At 48.1% G+C, this 20,462-nt stretch overlaps 1 protein-coding gene across 3 annotated transcripts in view; it reads left to right on the top strand.

Moving 5' to 3' along the window:
• Nucleotides 1–20,462, top strand: part of LOXHD1 (lipoxygenase homology PLAT domains 1) — a gene marked incomplete at both ends in the record, with an annotated part of 210,750 nt that overhangs the window by 89,921 nt on the left and 100,367 nt on the right. For 2 of the 3 annotated variants that reach the window (XM_082640797.1, XM_082640796.1), the window contains 7 exons: nucleotides 1,090–1,166; nucleotides 3,351–3,547; nucleotides 5,960–6,152; nucleotides 10,002–10,162; nucleotides 12,443–12,899; nucleotides 13,358–13,512; nucleotides 15,613–15,746. In XM_082640797.1, the coding sequence (XP_082496923.1) occupies nucleotides 1,090–1,166; nucleotides 3,351–3,547; nucleotides 5,960–6,152; nucleotides 10,002–10,162; nucleotides 12,443–12,899; nucleotides 13,358–13,512; nucleotides 15,613–15,746 (1,374 nt within the window). The remainder of the gene's footprint in view (nucleotides 1–1,089; nucleotides 1,167–3,350; nucleotides 3,548–5,959; nucleotides 6,153–10,001; nucleotides 10,163–12,442; nucleotides 12,900–13,357; nucleotides 13,513–15,612; nucleotides 15,747–20,462) is intronic. The other variant, XM_082640798.1, reaches the window with a different exon arrangement.

The following is a 20,462-nucleotide window of genomic DNA, read 5'->3' as shown; positions in this document are numbered from 1 at the left end:
TAGGGAGTATAATAGGAGTGGGCTGCAAAGACAAGCATCAAGATGTAGACAAATGGTCAAGAAGCAAGTACCTTGGTTTCCCCATTGCCCTGGAGAACACTGAGGATGTCTCTTCTCTTGCCATCAGCCCATATCACAGACTGTCTCGAGTACTGGGGCCTGGATAACTCGTGCTTGCATGAGAGTCTGATTTCCCAGCCTGGGTCTCTGTGCTCTGTGGGAGCAGTGCTTTTCAGGCAAATTGGTCCAATGTCTTTTCCACTGGCAGATGCCACGGCCCAGTCCGACATATTGATGAGTCATAGCCATCAAATCCCAGCCCTGCAGGGTCCAGACCCAGCTTCTCCTTGTTGGCAAATCTCATTCATCCTTGAGGACTCATATCAGTGGCCCTTCACCATGAGCCCTTCTCACTTCTCTACACTTCTGTTGCACTTACTTTGGTTTAACATCCATCCTTGTCTTGGTCTCCAGTACCTCAGCCAGTCTATCTGCCTTCTTAACTAGACTGCAGGTTCTCCAGGGGCTGAGCTGTGTCTTATTCATCATAGTGCATGTTCTCTGCCTTCTCCCCACCCCAGAGCTCCCATCACAGTGCCACGCACATGATGGACTCTTAGAAAAAGAGGTGGGTTGTTTTTTTTTTTATGATGATGACACAGGTGTTCATGGCTTTTAGGAAAGACTCTTTACCATGATTACCAAAGTTCCACATCAAGTGACCCTGCCACCTCTCCAGCCTCATCTGCCAGCACTGCACCATTCACTCGTTCCATTCTATCCACACTGGCTGGCTGTCTGCTCCTGGAGGCTCCACTCCATCCTAGCATGTTGTTCACTCTGAATACACCTCCCTCCTCTCCTGGTTAACTCCTTGTCATCCTTCCAGTCTCAGCCAGATATCACCTCCCCAAGGCAGCCCTCCTTCCCCAGTCTGGGTTGGGATCCTTTGTTCTGAGCTCTGGTAGAACCATTTCCCTTTGCTGAGTTCAAAGCTCTGGCCTCCTGGTGACTCTGCATGAATTGTGTGATGGTTGGTTGTCAGGCTGCCCCACTCAAAGAGCTAACAGCCCCTCGTTTGCCCAGCAGGTGGTTGGACAAGGATAAAGATGATGGGCAGTTGGTCCGAGAGTTGCTGCCCAGCGACAGCAATGCGACACTGAAGAGTAAGTCGTCCTGAGGACAGGTGGTAGGTGTGCCCTGGGCAGGACAGATGCCCTCCCTTGGCTGCTTAGAAGGCAGTTGGAGAAAGCACACACCCTTCACTCCACGGAGGCAGCACTGGGCAGGGTAGAGAGGAAGAGGCTCTGAGGGAGGATCTGGAAATCTGTCTGTCTGCGCTGTGCACACAGCCACTTTATGGCCCTCAGTGTGGGGCCCTGACGCATGTGGGCCTCTGTCAATGAGAGTAACAAGAGCAGTAACACAGGCTAATGTTGCCCATTGCTGGGGGTACCTATCATTCAGGGCCTGGAGAGGATAAACACGTTTGGAAGGGGCTGTACAATGAAAACATTGTTTTCAATGCCAAGAATTATCCTGGAGGCCTTACAGCTTTCCTTAATGGTGTTATTTCTTCAAGTGCCTTGGTTTGATCATGAGCATTAGACAAAGTTTAAAAGAAACATATCCAGAATCCTCAGTAACACCAACACCTCATTTCTTTTACAAGACCTCATATTTATCATTTATTATCTCACGTGAGCCCTGCGATAACCCCAGAAGGTAGGCAGAGCTGATGTTGCTATGCCCATTTGTCAGATGGGGACACATCTGGCGGAGCTAAATATCTTTGTAAGGTCAGATAGAAAATTGAAGTGTTGGAATTCTACATTCTCTGAATGAAGAATTACAGAATTTAAGAACTGGGATGATCCTTAAGAGATGAACTAATGACCCCATTGGATACACGACACATGCCTGTGGCAAGGGAATCTCCTAGTACAGCCAGGTCTGCACCCAGCAGTGGAGCTGGTACCAGTGCCCAGGAGTCTGTGCCTTCCTGCCTTGCCCTTCCCACTCCAGCAAGCCCTGCTTTACCACATGGATAGGACCCTTCAGGCTCTCCACTCCCAAGTCAGAGCTTTTGAAAGGATTTAGATGGAAAATGGTGTAAAGAAGAGGTCTTTTTTTCTCAGTTCCTGCTATATCTTTACAGCAAGAAGGACAAAAGCCACTTCCTCGGTGCCCTCAGGTGTCCCTGGAGGAGCTGAGCTGGGCCATACCCACAGGTCTGGCCTCTACCAGGGCCTGGAGCGTCTGTAGGGCTGCCCCCGCAGCAGCTGTGCTCAGCTGCCTTTCTCTGAGTCTTTTTTGCCAGTGCTGGAAGGCCCTGAGACAGCCATGCACAGTGGGTCTTGGAACTAGCATCACTTGCCTTCTCAGTGCTTCCCTCCTCATTCCCAAGACCCATACCCTGCAACAAACCTATAGGACTTGGGCTCGTGGCTCAGGTTATCCCAGGACTTGCCTTTTACCAGGCATTTGTATCCTCCCTTGTGGACAGACAATGAAGACCTTTCTAGGTCATAAGATGGAGTAACATCAGCATGGCATTTCGGTTGAGAACGGGGCCAAACGGGGTCCATGTTAGGGTTTCACTCATAGCTGACTCCTTCTTCTTTTTTTTAATATCTCCAACTATTTTACTTTAATATATGAACATCAATACATAATAGTTCAAAGAAAGTAGTTGTGATTATTTCAATATCATGCCAGAAACTTTATTTGATAAAACTCAGCTTTCATTTCTCAATTTTCTCAATTTTTAAAAAATGAATACAAGGTTACTTTCTTAAATGATTGTGTAAAACACAACTCTCAAATATGCTTAATGTTGAATGCCTAGTGTTTAATGCTAGGCTGGCTCCTTCTTAACTGTTGCCATCTTGAGCCAAATACATTATCTTCTGAAGCTCAGATTCCTCACCTGTAAAGCCGAGGTCAGAACACTCAGCACTAACACCGTGTAAACATGCTACACCCTGTCTGCAGGGAGGTAGATGCTCCCTTTGCCTCAGTTTCTTCATCCATCAGACAAGAAATTGCATGAGGTGTTTGCTTTAAATCCTTGTCTCTTACACTTTAGTATTCTTTGCAAGCCTTACTGTTCCCAGTGCATTCACACCCCGTGGGGCAGGCCAAGCAGGTATTAGAATTCTGATTTTGAGATGAGGGGGGCTGGCGGGAGCCAACCCCAGTCTCAGGGTTACGTAAAGAGAGCAAGACCCTAGGGTCCCAACCCCCAACTGAGCGCCCCAGCCCTGGCGGAGCGGCCTCCTGCCCCACGCTCCCTCCCGCTCACCCTGCACTAAACCCTCCCTTCCTGCCTCCTGCCTCGGGCTGTTCAGACTTCCGCTATCACATCAGCCTGAAGACTGGGGACGTCCCTGGGGCCAGCACAGATTCCAGAGTCTACATCAAGCTCTACGGGGACAAATCTGACACCATCAAGCAAGTTCTTCTTGTCTCTGACAACAACCTGAAAGACTACTTTGAACGTGGCCGGGTGGATGAGTTCACCTTGGAGACCCTGAACATTGGACCTGTAAGTCTTCTTCCTGAGACCACATGATGGCATCTTACCCGTTCACCTGCGTGTATCTGCACATGGATTCACACACACACACACACACACACACACGCACACTCGCAGACACACAGATGAACCCATTTTGAAGGAAAAAAATGCCCAGGGGCACAAGTGGTGAAGTACATTGTTTTCCAGTTATGACCTAGATCAGCAGAAGACATGTGAACAGTGGTCAAGCTTCCAGAATCTCTTTGGGGCTTGAAGATGTATTCTTAGTGGCTGTAATCCCAACATTTCCTTTACCTCCATAGCCAGGACTGATGGACCTGGGTCCCAAACACTGGAGAAGGGGACAGTGGTGTACAGGGAAGGAAGAGAGGAGGAAAAGCTGTAAAGAGGGGCTGAAAATACTTCCCAATTCCAAACTAGAGTGTGTATCAGAGAGACGCTCAGGAACCCTGTTTCAGTGTTTACTCCCAGGCCACACCTGAGAGACTCTGCCTTAGAGGATGGGGCCTCCAAGAGTCTCCCTCCATCATGTCTCCAGGTGGCCCTGCTGCGAGGGGTCTGAGCACTTCACCTGGAGAAGTGTGGATCTGACTGCCTGCACTCAAGTGTTGGAGACTTTTCTAGCAATGTCTGAGCTGGGCTTCATGTTATCACCTGCCCGTCTCAGGCGGTGGCTTGTGGAAACTGAGACGGTTACAACCTCCCCTTTGCTAACCCCTTCCCCTCTTGGTGAGCCTCACCTTATTTCAGGTGCTCTGGGGAATGATCTCATGTCAGTCATTTATATCTTGAAGGTAATGAGCTTAAATCAAGATTTTCCTTGATCAAAATGTATTTACATTTTAAGCTGAATTAATAATTGTAGACTGAAATGCTGTTTGCATTACTAAGGATTTCTGGCAACAGCCAACAGATAAATGAGACATCTGAGGGATGGGGGAGGGCGTTTGGGCCCTTCTTGTGTTTCTGAAACCCCCTCAACAAACAGTGTGGCCAAGAGGGTGGGAGCATGGTTTTAGGCTGCTGACTGCCTGGGTCTGAAGCCCAGTGTTTCCACGTACCTGCTGTGTGCAAGTTACTTCATCTCTGTTTGCCTCAGTTTCCTCATTACTATCCAAAGGGATCCCAATGGGGTTGTTATAGCATTAACTATGTTAGTAACACCCACATGCAGTAGTGTGTTCAATAAACACTAGCTGTTATTGACTGAACGTCAGCTCACGTCCGGTGCTGGTCGTTGTGGAACTGACAGGCAGTCCCTGCCATTAAGGTGCTTTCTGTCACACCAGGTAGAAAATACCTGTCCCAGTCTTTGCTCTGTCACAGTCCCAGCACCGCAGAAAGACAACGAAGCTCTCCCATGCCCCTTGGCACACACCCCAAAGGCTCTCAGGCTGTGTCTATAGATATAGTTGGTCTCCTTCCCACAATTCCAGGGGATCGGGCTACATGCACTCAGCTGCGATAACGTTTCTGTTACCAGCTGCAAAGGTGCACTTAGTATGCACAAGAGTGAGAGCAAGGCTTACAGGGACAATTTTCTAAATCTAGCCTTTGGGCACCAGACTCACAGCAAGCGTCACTCCTCCAAACTACCACAAAGAGAATCTAGGGGGTGCTGGAAGGGATCTCAAAGGCCATCTGATATTTCCATCTGAGGTTAGAATTGCCCTGTATACAGCATTTCAAAAAAAACCATAAAAGTCATTTGAATGTTGAAGAGCTAGGTACATTTAAGGATGGTAACATGATCATTTATGCGCTCATCTATGTTACTTGTGGGCAAAGATTAACATAAAATATAAAATAGTGAAGCAACTGAACTATGGAGTATTATAGGGAAAAAATGCACCTCAGTGCTGAGAGAGGAGGAATTGCACACAGAATGACAGAGCCCTGAGGTTGTCTGCATATTCTGTCACCTATAGGATGGGTGTGTCGAAGAAGACATGCAAAAATACGTCCAATAGTGTATGGTTTCAAACAAAACAAAAAGCCAAATCACCAACGTGGCTATCAGAAGCTGACGGTTAATATTTTGAACATTTGCTTTCTTGTGCATTCATCACGTTCTTAGGAAATCCACCACCTAACTTTCAGTATGTACTGGAGCTTTCAAAGCTCCTGCCACAGCTGTTCCCACACTTGTTTCTCACAATGTACCCAGAAGGTGAGCTGGACTAAAGACTTGAGGACAGAGGCTCCAGGCAGGAGAGGTGGTGCCCTGGTGCCCTGGCTGGCTGCTGGCAGGCAAGCCTGGGACCCAGCCTCCTCCTGCTAAGTCTGCGCCTCCCAAGGAACTGGACACCGGGTTGAGGAGGGCCATTTGTGCCGGTGTTTGGGGGTGGGTAAGGATGGAGGGATGAAGGTTTCTACACAGTGGCTCCTTGCTCACTTGCACCCTGGGTTTCCTTCCAGATCAACCGGCTGGTGATCGGGCACGACAACACGGGCATGCACGCCAGCTGGTTCCTGGGCAGCATCCAGATCCATGTGCCCCGCCAAGGCAAGCAGTACATCTTCCCTGTCAACCGCTGGCTGGACAAGAACAAGGCCGATGGGCGCCTGGAGGTGGAGCTGTACCCCAGTGATGTCGTGGACATCCAGAAACGTATGGAGGTGGCCATGGTGGGACCGTCAACAATGTTCCCTGTAGGGTGGGGCAGCAGGGAAGGAGGAGGGACAGTGGGCGACTTGGGTCTTGTCTCAAAGGGGGGAAGCTTCCAGTTGTCCTTGGTACCAGGGTTCTGGGAGGGAAATGGGGCTCCTTTTACAGATGAGGAAACTGAGGACTCAATGGATAAAACATTGTTTTCGGGGATAAAGGCAGCAAATGACTTTATTAAGAAATATACTTTCTGGGAATTCCCCGGAGGTCCAGTGGTTAGGGCTCCATGCTTCCACTGCAAGGGACATGGGTTCCATCCCCGGTCGGGGAACTAAGATCCCACATGCTGCATGACGCAGCCAAAAAAAAAAAATATATAGCTGTCAGCCCTGTGTTCAAGAGGAGTTTGAGAAATAGTCTTCCCCCTGGGAAGATTGGTGAGGAGATAAGCTGTTTATTCATTTATTTATTCAATAAATATACGTTGAATGTTTCTCTGTGCCAGCGCTGCCCTAGGCTTTGCAGAGGCAACCATGAGCAAAACAGACCAAACCCTTGTCCTCATGGACTTTACATTCCACCAGAGGAGACAAACAATAAATACATAATATAATGCCAAGAAAGAACTAGAAGAAAAGGAAGCAGGATAAAGGGTTAGCAATGGCAGGGGGTGAGGGACCTTTTTGGACAGGGTGGTGACATCTTTGAATGGAGGTGAAGTTCAAGGCGATCTGGCCACCATTGCACATGATGTGAGAGCCATAGATTAGGTAGGGGTCAGAGAAACAAGAGGTTATCTAGAGGGTCAGGAAGACCGTGGGACCAACCCTGGTACAGACAGTGTCTCTTCCCTCACCTGTGCATTTCCGCACCTACCCTGAAAGCAGCCATCCAAGGCTCACTCCCACAGGAAGCTTCTCTGAGAAAGAACCCACTACAAACTCAGCTCTTCCTCTTCCAGAGCTCCTTGTGTCTTTTCATTGAGTGCATTTTCTCTCCCCAACTAACCTGTAAATTCCTTAAGGGCTGTGTCACATATATACAAAGCATATACACATGCTTTGTAATGGTACCTGCCAGTATGAAGAATTAACTCCTTCCCTCTTTTTATGAGTTAAAACTTGATTTCCATCATAGTAATACAGGTACTAGTTAACAAGATAAAGATGAAAAATCAGGAGTTACCTTACCTACCTCTTCCCTCAACCCATCCCCTTTCTTCAGAGGTAACAGGTTTTTAATTACTTTAGCTTTTTCCTCTGAAATGTATCTCCATATTTCCAATAATATGCTTACCAATTTCTTGATTTTTCAGTCATAGACATTAATTATTGACTTCCTACTATGGAAGAGGAGGATCTAGCTTTTTTAACACAGGCTCATGTGCATGCATGTGCACATGCATGCACACACACAATCCCCTCCTTCCAGCCTTCAATAATCAATATTTGATTTGTACATTATTATAACCATGTAAATATTCTTCACTACTGACACCTACTTATAACAATTATATTTAATTTTTATACAACTTTTTGTTTTTTCTGGAGTTAATAATAGCCTCATTTATTCATTAGCAGAGTTTTCGATATAGCCATCTATATTTCTATATACCCATCTGTATACCCACCTATCTGCATTAGTGTGCTAGGGCTACCATAAAGAATATCACAGACTAGGTGGCTTAAGCAACAAAAATGTGTTTTCTCCAGGTTCTGGAGGCTGGAAGTCTAAGATCAGGGTGTCAGCAGGTTGGGTTTCCTCTGTGGTCTCTGTCCTGGGCTTGCAGATGGCCACCTTCTCACTGTCTCTCACAGGGTCTTCGTGTGTGCATGTGCATGTCTGTGTCCTAATCTCTTCTTACAAGGACACCAGTCATTGGATTGGTGTCCAGTGTCCCACCTTAATGGCCTCATTTTAACTTAATCACCTCTATGAAGGCCCTGTCTCTAAATACAGTCACATTCTGAGATACTAAGGGTTAGAGTATCAGCATATGAATTTTGGGGGTACACAATTCTGCCATTACACCATCTTATCTCCATCTTCCCAATAGAACTAAAATTCTTTTCATATGTTCAAACCCAACAGGAATTCTGTTGGTTTTCTCTCTGCACTCTTCTCCCCCACTCCCTGTCTCAAGGGAAACTCTGTCCTGTTCTCTAGGCTGCCATGCAGCTGTCCTTTGAGACTTCCTTTCTACTATCTTTTGGACATTCCATTCTTCTCTCATCTGGGTCAAATCTCCTGTTTCCTGGATTCCATGCCTTCCTCTGCTTTGGTTTATTCCCTCATTTTAGAGGGAACACATTCTCCACTGCGATGGAAAATTTGAATGTCTGCAAATGTCTTTGGTCTACTCTCACCATTGATCCATAATTTGGCTTGTTAGAGAATTCTGAGTTAGAACTCAGAGTTTAGAAGGAATTATTCTACCATCTTCTAGCTCCCAGGGCTGCATTTGGGAAGTCTGATGCCATTCTGTTACCCAACACTTTGGGTTTTTTCTCTCTAAAAGCCTATAGGATCCTATTTTTATCCCTAGCATTCTGAAATTTCATGATGTCCTCACTGCCTTTTGTGATTTTAGTTTCATCCAATCTTCTGGGAACTCATGGGCTCCTTCAGTCTCGAAGCATTTTTTAGTTTTGGGAGCCTTTTTTGTATTTCTTTCTTTGACAATTTCCACCTCTCTATTTCCTCTGTTTTCTTTAGAACTGAACTTTTAGTGAGATGGTGGACTTCCTCTGATTTTCTTACCTTTCTATCATTTGTTCTTGGGAAATTTCCTTTTTGTTCTTCAGAACTGTCCTTGACTTTACCCTTGCTTTGGAATATTTTATTTCAGCTACCACATTCATTCCCAATAGCTGGCTCTCGTTCTCTGAATGCTCATTTTTATCTATCCTAATTTTATATAATCCTGCCTGCTATTGTTCTAAGAACCGAGAGAGGGAACTGGGTTCAGGGTTCTCTCCATTCAGAATGCCGGCTTTTCCTGAGTCCCCCTGTTGTCCATCTGCTAGCCCACCCTCACTCCCAGCTGAGGCCAATATCTCTAGCTCAACTTCTTCAGGCTCTCAGCTAGTCCTCTTGTTTTCAGCCCCCAATTTCTCACATTGCTATGGTAGTGGGAGATCCCTCATCTTGTTGAAAATAACAGTCTTAACTTGAAAAAAGTTATGATTTTGTCTTATAACATTGCTGAGAGAGCAAGTCTTGTAATAGTCACTTTGAATAAATATGGTCCCATAGTTCTGGGAGACATTTTGCTCTCCTATGGGAAGTGCCCTCTAGGAGTAAATACCTGTAACACATTTCCACCCTCTAACAGCTTGATCAAGTATTACTACTTCAAAATACAGACAATTCTCTGTGTAGCTGTATCTGTTGATATCATCTGAAAGGTGCATATATTTAAATGAAAATTGTCATTTCAACCCCTCCTCCTTTACTGAAAATAAGGAAAAGAAACAAACACACAGCCTTTTACTTCTTTCTGCACTGTGGTGTCTGGCCAGGGGTAGGCACACAGCAGAGGGTGCCAGCTGGTGTACTGACTACTCTTCATCCCTGGTTCCAGAGGACATGTGTGACACAGAGGATAACTGAGCTTTGGAGTCTGATGGCTTGAGTTTGCCATTTCCACCACCTACTCCATTCTTCTAAGCCTCAGTTTGGCAATCTTCAAAATGGAAATAATGGGGTTTATGATATTGATGGGAGGGTTGGATAAGATAATGCCTAAGAAGCACCAGACATATGGTACAGGCTTGTGAAGTGTTTGCTTTGTAATGATTATTACGACTGTTATTACTAAATGTCCCATTTCTCCCCCATGTGCCCACCCAGTGATCCACTACGAGGTTGAGATTTGGACAGGGGATGTGGGCGGCGCAAGCACCACTGCCCGAGTCTACTTGCAGATCTACGGCGAGGAAGGCAAGACAGAAGTGCTCTTCCTCTCCAGCCGCTCAAAAGTGTTTGAGCGGGCATCCAAGGACATATTCCAGGTGTGTGTGGGCAAAGCAGTGGGGTTGTCAACAGAGGGCCCAGCAAATGTCTGAAAATGTTGGGATTGGTGCTCAGCCCTGGCTTCTTATTAGAATCACCTGGGGAGCTTTAGAAAACAAGGCTGCCTGGTCTACACCTGCATCAGTTAGATCAGAACCTTTAGGGTGGGATGTGTTTTCTGGGAATGTTTCTGAATGCTTTACCAGAGATACTAATGTGCTGCCAATTCTGAGACCTGCTGGAGCAGGTGATTCTAATTTAGCAAAATACGGCACGAGACCCTTGGTTACTACATTCATTCCCAGCCTTGGCCTCCGATTCTACCACTCACTCAGCCTGAGGGCAGGGCCGTGCCTCCCAAACAGGATACTGGGAGGCTTGGGGTCTCCCGGCTGTGTTCTGAGGGCCCCAGGCCTCCTCACTTCCCTTTGAGTAGAGGAGGAAAGAGATGAGAGTGCGAGCATATTGTTGGCAGGAGAGGAGGGAGGATGCAAGGGTGGTGCCCCTTGGGGCGGCCCATGAATATTTTATGTGGGACATGAGTGCGTGTGTACCTGTGTGTGTCTGCAGACCTGTGTGTGCATGAAGTGTATTCATGCTGGCTGGTCTATGAGTGTCTGTGTGCCACAAGCAGCTTGGCCCTCAGCAAAGAGTCCTAACCCAGTGCCCGGCAGAGAGGGTCCTGGCTGAGCTGGGCCAGTGTCACAGGCATCTGGAATGTTAGCACTGAAGGGGGCCTCCTGGAGTCCAAGCCCTCATTACACTGCTGAGGATGCAGAGGTCCGAGCGGTTCACCTCTCTGAGCCTCAGCTTCTTTAACAGCTCAAAACTAGCTTCGTAATACCTGCCTGGCCTGCTTCACAGCCCCTGGAAAGATCAAAATAGTCAAAGTCAGGGAAAGTACTTGGGAAATCAAGTCATGGGGATGTAAGAGCAGGGCATCTTCTGGATGTGAACAGACTGCATGGCTGGATATGGTGGTGGCTGCATTCACGGCTGGGCAGACAGATGGGGGAGAGGGGACATCAAGTGAGCTGGCTTGCAAGGATGCTGTGACCTGGAAAGCACTAGAGGGGAGATGGAATGTGCTGAAGAAGGGACTTACCGTATCCAGAACCCATCCCCTGTGTAGCTGAGAAGAATACATTCCTCTTCCTGGGGGCCCTGGGCTCCATTCTGGCTAATAATTTTCTCACAAAGGTGGTTTTGGCTGCATTGTGGCTTCATAAACCGGGAGTCAGAAGGCCCGAGTTCTCATCTAGGCCTGGGCTCCAATTATGGGACACTGAACAACTCATAGGACAGCCCTGGGCCTCAGTTTCCCCAGCACACAAGCAGAGAACTGGTGGGACTGGGCTTTGAGGATTGTCAAACACCCAGGCAAGGGCCCATCAGCACAGGGAGCCCTAAGAGTGGCCCGACCGGCAGGAACCCCATGTGAGCTGTCCCCTGAGCTCTACGGGGGCCAGACCTCCCCTCAGTATGAGGCTCAGAACAGAGTGGCAGATGGAAGGTCAAGGACCTGATCCTCTGAAGCAAAGCTAAATCCACGGACACTGCCCTTTGAGCCAGCCACGTGCTAGGCCCAGTGGGAGAGAAAAGCAAGAACGAACAGTCCCTGCTCTCAGGAATTCCCACTTGATGTGCAGACACCAGCGCACATGGGCAAAGAGGGCATCCAGGCCAGGCCAAGCTCTGAGCTCCCAGGGAGAGGAGAAGCTGGTGTGTGGGAGGGGCCTGGGGGAGACTTCCATTTTTTAAAAATAACACTTACTTTTTGCTTCTTGCAAAATTTATATATAATTAATGCTGAAAAAAAATGTTCGAAAGGAGAACACAGAAAAGCACAAACTAAAAAAAATAAAGTAATAATAAAGCTCAGGAATTAGAATGAATAGGTTTTAGAGGTAGAGGAAGGAATGTGAAGGCATTCTGCGTGAGGGAACAAAGATGAAGGTATGGAATTAAAAAAAATAGGAATGGGTGTGATGTGCATGGTGTGTGTGTGTGTGTGTGTAAAGGGGAGAAAGAGAGAGAGGGAGGGGGGGAGACCATCTTTGCACTCTGTACAGGGGTTTAGAAGGACACACGCTTGGGGGGAGGGGGAGGCGGGAAGGGAAACCAGGCTTGCGGGCACGAGAGGAGGAGCCGTGGCATCTTTGAGCTCAGAGGTCCCAGCCTTTTCATCCCACGCTCCTGGCACGAGAGGCGCCAGGCTCCTCAGGGGGCGGGGAGGATGCCACCCCCGACCCCCAGCCACTGCCCCGTGCTTTGAGCAGCTGGAGGCGGCGGACGTGGGCCCGGTCTTCAAGATCCGGCTCGGCCACACGGGCGAGGGCTTCGGCCCCAGCTGGTTCGTGGACACCGTGTGGCTGCGGCATGCGGCAGTGCGGGAGGAGGACCTCACGCCTGAGGAGGAGGCGCGGAGGAAGAAGGAGAAGGACAAGTTGCGGCAGCTGCTCAACAAGGAGCGTCTGAAGGCCAAGCTGCAGAGGAAGAAGAAGAAGAAGAAGGGTAGCGACGAGGAGGACGAGGGGGACGAGTCCTCGTCGGAGGAGTCCTCGTCGGAGGAGGAGGAGGAGGAGACCGAGGAGGAGGAAGAGGAGGAATTCGGACCCGGGATGCAGGAGGTGATCGAGGAGTACAAGTTCGACGCCCACCGCTGGCTGGCCCGGGGCAAGGAGGACAATGAGCTTGTCGTGGAGCTGGCGCCCGCGGGCCGAGAGGGTCCTGAGCGTAAGCCTGAGGAGGTGTCAGACGGTCCCCTGGTGGGGGGGGGGGCCAGGGAGGGGGAGGGGTCCAGCTCTCCTCTCACGTGGGGGGCCCATGGCTCTCCTCACCTGCCCTCTCCTGAAATGCCTCCACGGACAGTTCTTTGGCACTGGGGTTGGCATTGTCCTTGTCCTGAGACTCTTGGAAGGAGCCCTGGTATAACTCGCTGTAACGCCACGTGGGAGACATCACTAGGAGGGTTGCTGACTGTGAGTTTTGCCAGGACTCTCAGCCTCTTGGGCTTCATGGCAAAGCGAAGTCTTGGGTAGGGAGGAGGGACAGGTTCAATTCTAGGTTAGTGTAGATGCGGGTGTACCCGGAGGTCCTTCCTACTCCCACCATCTGGCTGGATCAAAGGGGTTGAGCCTCAAGTCCACCCCGAGGCCCAGGTGTCCTCAACACTGTGTCTTTTGTGTCCCCAGCCAACACCTACGAGGTCCAGGTGATCACGGGGAGTATGCCCAAGGCCGGCACTGATGCCAATGTCTTCCTGACCATCTACGGGGAGGAATATGGGGACACGGGAGAGCGGCCCCTAAAGAAGTCGGACAAGTCCAACAAGTTTGAGCAGGGGCAGGTAGGACTCGGGCTCTCTGACCCCAGGCGATGGGTGGGACCCAGATGGAGAGAGCCCTCTGGTGATTCCTGAGGCAGCTCCACCCAGCACAGCACTGCTGTGTCCAGCGGTGTGCTCTGTTCAATCCAGCCAGGTAGAACGGAAGTGCCTCTTCTGTAAGCACCGGCACTTTGTGGTGGGGACGTAAAAAAGGCACAGGTGGGGGTCAGTGCCAGGAAGCCCACAGCAACTAACTGGAGATGGTATGGGTAGCAGATGCTCAGGTGCTGAGTGAGTGGGGCAGGGGTTCAAGGAGGAAGTGCTGACCGTAAGATGGTGCTTTCGGGGAAACTTAGTGAGAAGGAGCGATGTGAACTGGGCCATGGTGGATGACTATGGTGTCCATGTCTAAAGATGACAGTGAGAGGTGTTCTCTGAAGATGTGACCACATCTTCACATCTTCCACATGGGGGTGGAAGTGTGGAAGGCCAGGTGGAGGACAGTGGGTCTTCTCACTATGCTGTGGTTAATGCCAAGCCATGATGGGCACTGCCTCTGGGAAGCTTGACGGGACCAATTTAAGGGGTGAGGGCATGAGAGCCTTGAAGGACAGGCTGAGAAGCCCGACCTGCATCCTGAGGCAGTGACGCCACAAAGGCTTTTGAGCATTTAGAGAAATGCATACCTCTCCCTCTTCTAGGTATAGTAGGAAAAGCATGGAAAAATACATCTGTCATTCTTGTCCTTTGAGATTTTACTACATCCTCTGGCTAGACTGTCTCTCATCTCACCTTTCCCATTTCTACCCCCATCCCAAAGCCAGATTCCCTTATCAACACAGAGGAAAACCAGAAATAAACCAAATCCATTAAAAATACTTCTGGGCTCATTGCTTGATTTATTTCAGGTATCCCCTGCTTTTTCCTTCAACACTGCCTTCCCATGACTTGAGAATCAGGATTTATTTCTGTGTTTCAGTACTTTCCTTTTAAAATTATAGCCACTATGATGGCTGGAATTGGAAGGAAATTGCTATAGATGGTGTAACTGGTACAGCTGATGAAATTTGAATAGGGACTGTATATTAGATAATAGTGTGTTGACTTTAAGTTTCCTGAATTTGGTAATTGTACTCTGATTATATGAGAATGTCCTTGTTCTTAGAAAATCTATGTTGAAGAATTTGAGTGGAGGATCATGATATCTGCCATATACTTCCAAATGATTCAGAAAAAAAATAGAGAAAGGGCAAGAGAGTGTGGGAGAGAAAGCAAATGTTGCAAAATCTAAGTGAAGGGTATACAAAATTTCAATGGGTCCTGGTATCGTCTGCTTCCTCCAGTGCGTATGTGTATACTTGTATCGTACACAGTCTCTCTTCTCACCTGAATGGTGAGCAATCCAAGTCTTACACTCCGAATTCTGTCAGTCACTCTAGATTTGCACTTTGGCTTATAGTAGGTACTTAATTAAATTTATGGTTGCAGGAGTTTATGCACGTATGTGCACACGCAGCACGTGGTCTCAGCACACACCCAAGCAACAGGTCGTACATACACACACTCCCCATAACACAACTGGGAGCGCCCAGCCAACCTGTTTTCTCCTCTCCTCCTCTCTTATGGTCACCTTCGTCACCCTCCTACTCCTCCCTCCACCTTGCGGGACACAGTGGAAGTGAGACCTCCCTGGTAGGGGCAGGTGTAAAGACAATAGTGCAATAGGTGAAGGGAATTAAGAGTTGCAAACTTCCAGCTATAAAATAAGTTAAGTCACAGGAATGGAATGTACACATAAGGAATACAGTCAATAATGTTGTAACAACGATGGTAACTGGTCTTTATGTGGTGATCGTTCCATAATGTATAAAAACATCAAAACACTATGTGGTACACCTGAAACTAATATAATATTGTATATTAATGATAACTCAATAAACAAAAACAAAAACCAATAGAGTAGACCAAACACCGGACAACTGACTGCACTTTCCATTCCCCCTTCCCCCTGATGCTTTGGGTCTTACAGCCGGTCTCAGGCTGCCCCAGGTCCTGGGAGGGTGAAGCTGATGGCGAGGTGGGGAGGGCTGCCCCCCAGTGTGCTACTCTGACCCTTCCCAGACAGACACCTTCACCATCTATGCCATTGACCTTGGCCCCTTGACCAAGATTCGGATTCGCCATGACAACTCAGGCAACAGACCAGGCTGGTTCCTGGACAGAATAGACATCACTGACATGAACAACGAGATCACGTGAGTGGGACTGGAGGGGAGGGAGGGAAGGCCATGCCTGCCACTAAGTAGTCATGGAAAAAAGGGTGGGGGTGGGGTGGCTGTGGCGGTGAGGGTGGGGGTGGGGTGGCTGTGGTGGGTGAGGGTGGGGTGGGGTGGCTGTGGTGGGTGAGGGTGGGGGTGGGGTGGCTGTGGCGGGTGAGGGTGGGGGTGGGGTGGCTGTGATGGCTGAGGGTGGGGGTGGGGTGGCTGTGGTGGGTGAAGGTGGGGGTGGGGTGGCTGTGATGGCTGAGGATGGGGGTGGGGTGGCTGTGGTGGGTGAGGGTGGGGGTGGGGTGGCTGTGATGGCTGAGGATGGGGGTGGGGTGGCTGTGGTGGGTGAGGGTGGGGATGGGGTGGCTGTGGTGGGTGAGGGTCAGGATGGGGTGGCTTTGGTGGGTGAGGGTGGGGGTGGGGTGGCTGTGATGGCTGAGGATGGGGGTGGGGTGGCTGTGGTGGGTGAAAGTGGGGGTGGGGTGGCTGTGATGGGTGAGGATGGGGGTGGGGTGTCTAGGATGTAGGTTTGGCCCATGGAGTTGGCTGGGTGGGCATTGCCTCCCTCTCCTTGAGCAGCCCCTCAGCTGCTGGCCCTGTCAGGTGACAGTCTGGTAGGACGTCCAATCCAGTTCTTGACTCCATCATTTCAGAAAGTCAGGTTTTCTGTCCTTGCCATGGCCCAATCTCCATGGCCAGACTTAGAACCCAAAAGTCTCTCCATGTACAAAGTGACTTCCAGGACATTGTTTTAATGTTCTAGACTAGAAATAAGCAAACTTATGCTGTAAAGGCCAGAGAGCAAATATTTTAGGTTTTCAGGGCCATTTGGTCTCTGTTACAACTGCTTGACTTTGCTGCAGAAAAGCAGCCATAGACGATGCTAAGTGAATTGATGTGGCTGTGTTTCACTAAAACTTCATTTATAGACACTGAAACTTGAATTCCAAGTAATTTTCACATTTCACAAAATATTATTGTTTTTAGATTTTTTTCAACCATTTGAAGATGTAAAATCTCTGCTTAGTTTGTGGGATGTACATAAGCAGGTGGGCCAGATTTGGCCCACAGGCCATAGTTTGCTGGCCCCTGCTTCAAATTCACAACTAGCCCCAGGAGCCAGGCTGGGAAGGGTGAAGGAACCACACCCCAGGAAGGCCAGGCCGCAGCCCCAGCGTCAATTTGTGCCAGAGCCAGGACCAGGTCTCCAGACCATCAAAGATGAATCTGGTGTATTTCCACCACTAGGCCACATTGCCTTTTGGGCAAGAGAGGCCAAAGGGCAATAGACAGGAAAAAAGCCTGGAAATGTGGTGGGGAGGAGCAGAGGGATGCAGAGAAGAAAGCAGACAAGATCTTGAGGGGCTTGTGGGGTTGCCGAGGGCCTGCCAGTGCCTGGAACATAGCAGGCACTTAAGTACATATTTGTTGAATTAAGCAGCTCCTTGGCCTGCAGCCTGGTGTCTCTTGAAACATGCCCTCTTCTTGAGCTGCTCCCCTCTGTTCAGGGCAGGGACTGATGGGACTCACCCCATCTCCCACCTCCAGCCTGCCCCACCAGCCCAAGATATTACTCCAGACAGGGACACTGAGGCACAGCTCACACACAGCCTGAGGTTATGGATTTCCATGAGGTCATCATGGTGGCACAGAAGGGTTGTGGGACTAGCCCATGGCTGGGAACCAGGGTCCTGACCTGGGGTAGGTCTTCTTCCAGAAACTCACCAGGTCACCCTGGAGAAGTCGCTCCATCTTTATGAGCTTTCATTTGCCCTTCTGATAAATGGGCTTAAAGATGTCAGCCCAACTTCTCAAGATGTTCTCAAAATCTAAAGCATTTAAGCTTGACAAGGATAAAGTGCTGCAAAAAAAGTAAGGACAGGGACAAACTGTGAACATTCCGGCTTCCCCTTGAAGCCTGGTTAGGATCAACTCTGTTCAGTTGATTTGGCACTTCTAGGCCAGCCCAACAATTTTTAAATTATTGTAGCCTTATAATCTATTTTAATATCTGTCAGTACTTGTCTTCTTTCATTATTCTTCAAGAATATTAGCTGTGCTTACATTTTCAAATCAAAATATTAAGTGATTTAAAAAATATATCCTGTTGGAATTTTAATTGTTTTGCTGTTAAACGTATGTGTGGAGAATTGCATATTTAGAATGTGAAGTGCTCCCCCAAGCACACATTTCCATCTATCCAAGTGTTTCTTTGAGGTACCTCAGTAGTGCCATTTTCTACACATTGTCTGCCACTTGCTACACATAGGCTACATGTTCTTGTTACATTTATGCTCATGTGTCTCATATTTTTATCACTCTTGTGAATGGAACCTTCCCTTTACTCCTCTCTCCTCTTCCCCTCCCTTTCTCTTTTTCCTTCCTCCACTACTCGCTCCCCTCACCTCTTCCTCTTCCCTTGCCATCCTTTCTCATTGGTGCTGTACAGTTTCTTTTCTTTGTTTCCTTGGTATTGAAGCAGCAGTAAGGGCTCTGTGCTGAGCCAGCTCCAACCACTTGCAAGTGGAGAGAGCAACTCTGAGCAAAGCCTGACCTGGGAGATAGACATAAAATCATGGGAGACTGGTTCAAGATGGTGGAGTAGAAGGATGTGCACTCACTCCCTCTTGCAAGAATCACAACTAACTGCTGAACAATCATCGACAGGAAGACACTGGAACTCACCAAAATAGATACCCCACATCCAAAGACAAAGGCAAAGCCTCAATGAGGTGGTAGGAGCGGTGCAATCACAATAAAATCAAATCCCATAACCTCTGGGTGGATGACTCATGAACTGGAGAACAATTATACCACAGAAGTCCACCAACTGGAGTGAAGCTTCCGAGCCCCACATCAGGCTTCCCAACCTCGGGGTCTGGCAATGGGAGGAGGAATTCCCAGAGAATCAGACTTTGAAGCCTAGCAGGATTTGATTGCAGGACTTCGACAAGACTGGGGGAAACAGAGACTCCACTCTTGGAGGGCACACACAAAGTAGTGTGTGCACTAGGACCCAGGGGGAAGGAGCAGTGACCCCATAGGAGACTTAACCAGACATACCTGCTTGTATTGGAGGTTCTCCTGCAGAGGAGGGGGCAGCTGTGTCTCATCACGAGGATAAGGACACCAGCAGCAGAAGTTCTGGGAAGTACTCCATGGCATGAGCCTTCCCGTAGTCCACCATTAGCCCCACCAAGGAGCCTGTAGGATCCAGTGCTGGGTCACCTCAGGCCAAACAACCAACAGGGAGGGAACTCAGCCCCACCCACCAGCAGACAAGCCTATTAAAGTTTTACTGAACTCTGCCCACCAGTGCAACACCCAGCTCTACCCACCACCAGTCCCTCCCATCAGGAAGCTTGCACAAGCCTCTTAGATAGCCTCATCTACCAGAGAGCAGACAGCAGAAGCAAGAAGAATTACAGTCCTGCAGCCTGTGGAACAAAAACCACATTCACAGAAGGACAGACAAAATGAAAAGGCAGAGAACTATGTACCAGTTGAAGGAACAAGATAAAACCCCAGAAAAACAACTAAATGAAGTGGAGATAGGCAGCCTTCCAGAAAAAGAATTCAGAATAATGATAGTGAAGATGATCCAGGACCTTGGATAAAGAATGGAGGCAAAGATCGAGAAGATGCAAGAAATGTTTAACAAAGACCTAGAAGAATGAAAGAACAAACAAACAGAGATGAACAATACAATAACTGAAATGAAAAATACACTAGAAGGAATTGATAGCAGAATAACTGAGGCAGAAGAACGGATAAGTGACCTGGAAGACAGAATGGTGGAAATCACTGCCACGGAAAAGAATAAAGAAAAAAGAATGAAAAGAAATGAAGACAGCCTAAGAGACCTCTGGGACAACATTAAATGCAACAACATTCACATTACAGTGGTCCCAGAATGAGAAGAGAGAGAGAAAGGACCCAAGAAAATATTTGAAGAGATTATACTCGAAAATTTCTCTACCATGGGAAAGGAAATAGTAACCCAAGTCCAGGAAGCATAGAGAGTCCCATACAGGATAAACCCAAGGAGAAACACACTGAGACACATAGTAATCAAATTGACAAAAATTAAAGAAAAAGAAAAAGTATTAAAAGCAACAAGGGAAAAATGACAAATAACATACAAGGGAACTCCCATAAGTTTAACAGCTGATTTCTCAGCAGAAACTCTACAAGCCAGAAGGGAGTGGCATGATATATTTAAAGTGATGAAAGGGAAGAACCTACAACCAAACCTACTCTACACAGCAAGGATCTCATTCAGGTTCGACAGAGAAATCAAAAGCTTTACAGACAAGCAAAAGTTAGAATTCAGCACCGCCAAACCAGCTCTACAGAAAATGCTAAAAGAACTTCTCTAAGTGGGAAACACAAGAGAGGAAAAGGACCTACAAAAACAAACCCAAAACAATTAAGAAAATAGTAATAGGAACATACATATCGATAATTACCTTAAATGTGAATGGATTAAATGCTCCAACCAAAAGACACAGGCTTTCTGAATGGATACAAAAACAAGACCCACATATATGCTGTCTAATAGAGACCCATTTCAGACCTAGGGACACATACGGAGTGAAAGTGAGGGGATGGAAAAAGATATTCCATGCAAATGGAAATCAAAAGAAAGCTGGAGTAGCAATACTCATACCAGATAAAATAGACTTTAAAATAAAGAATGTTACA

The sequence above is a fragment of the Mesoplodon mirus genome (genome assembly GCF_964341445.2).
Source record: "Mesoplodon mirus genome assembly, chromosome: 13".
NCBI classification, from domain to species: domain Eukaryota; kingdom Metazoa; phylum Chordata; class Mammalia; order Artiodactyla; family Ziphiidae; genus Mesoplodon; species Mesoplodon mirus.
The sequence above is the reverse complement of the archived record's forward strand: the minus strand, read 5'-3'. Positions and strand labels throughout refer to the sequence as shown.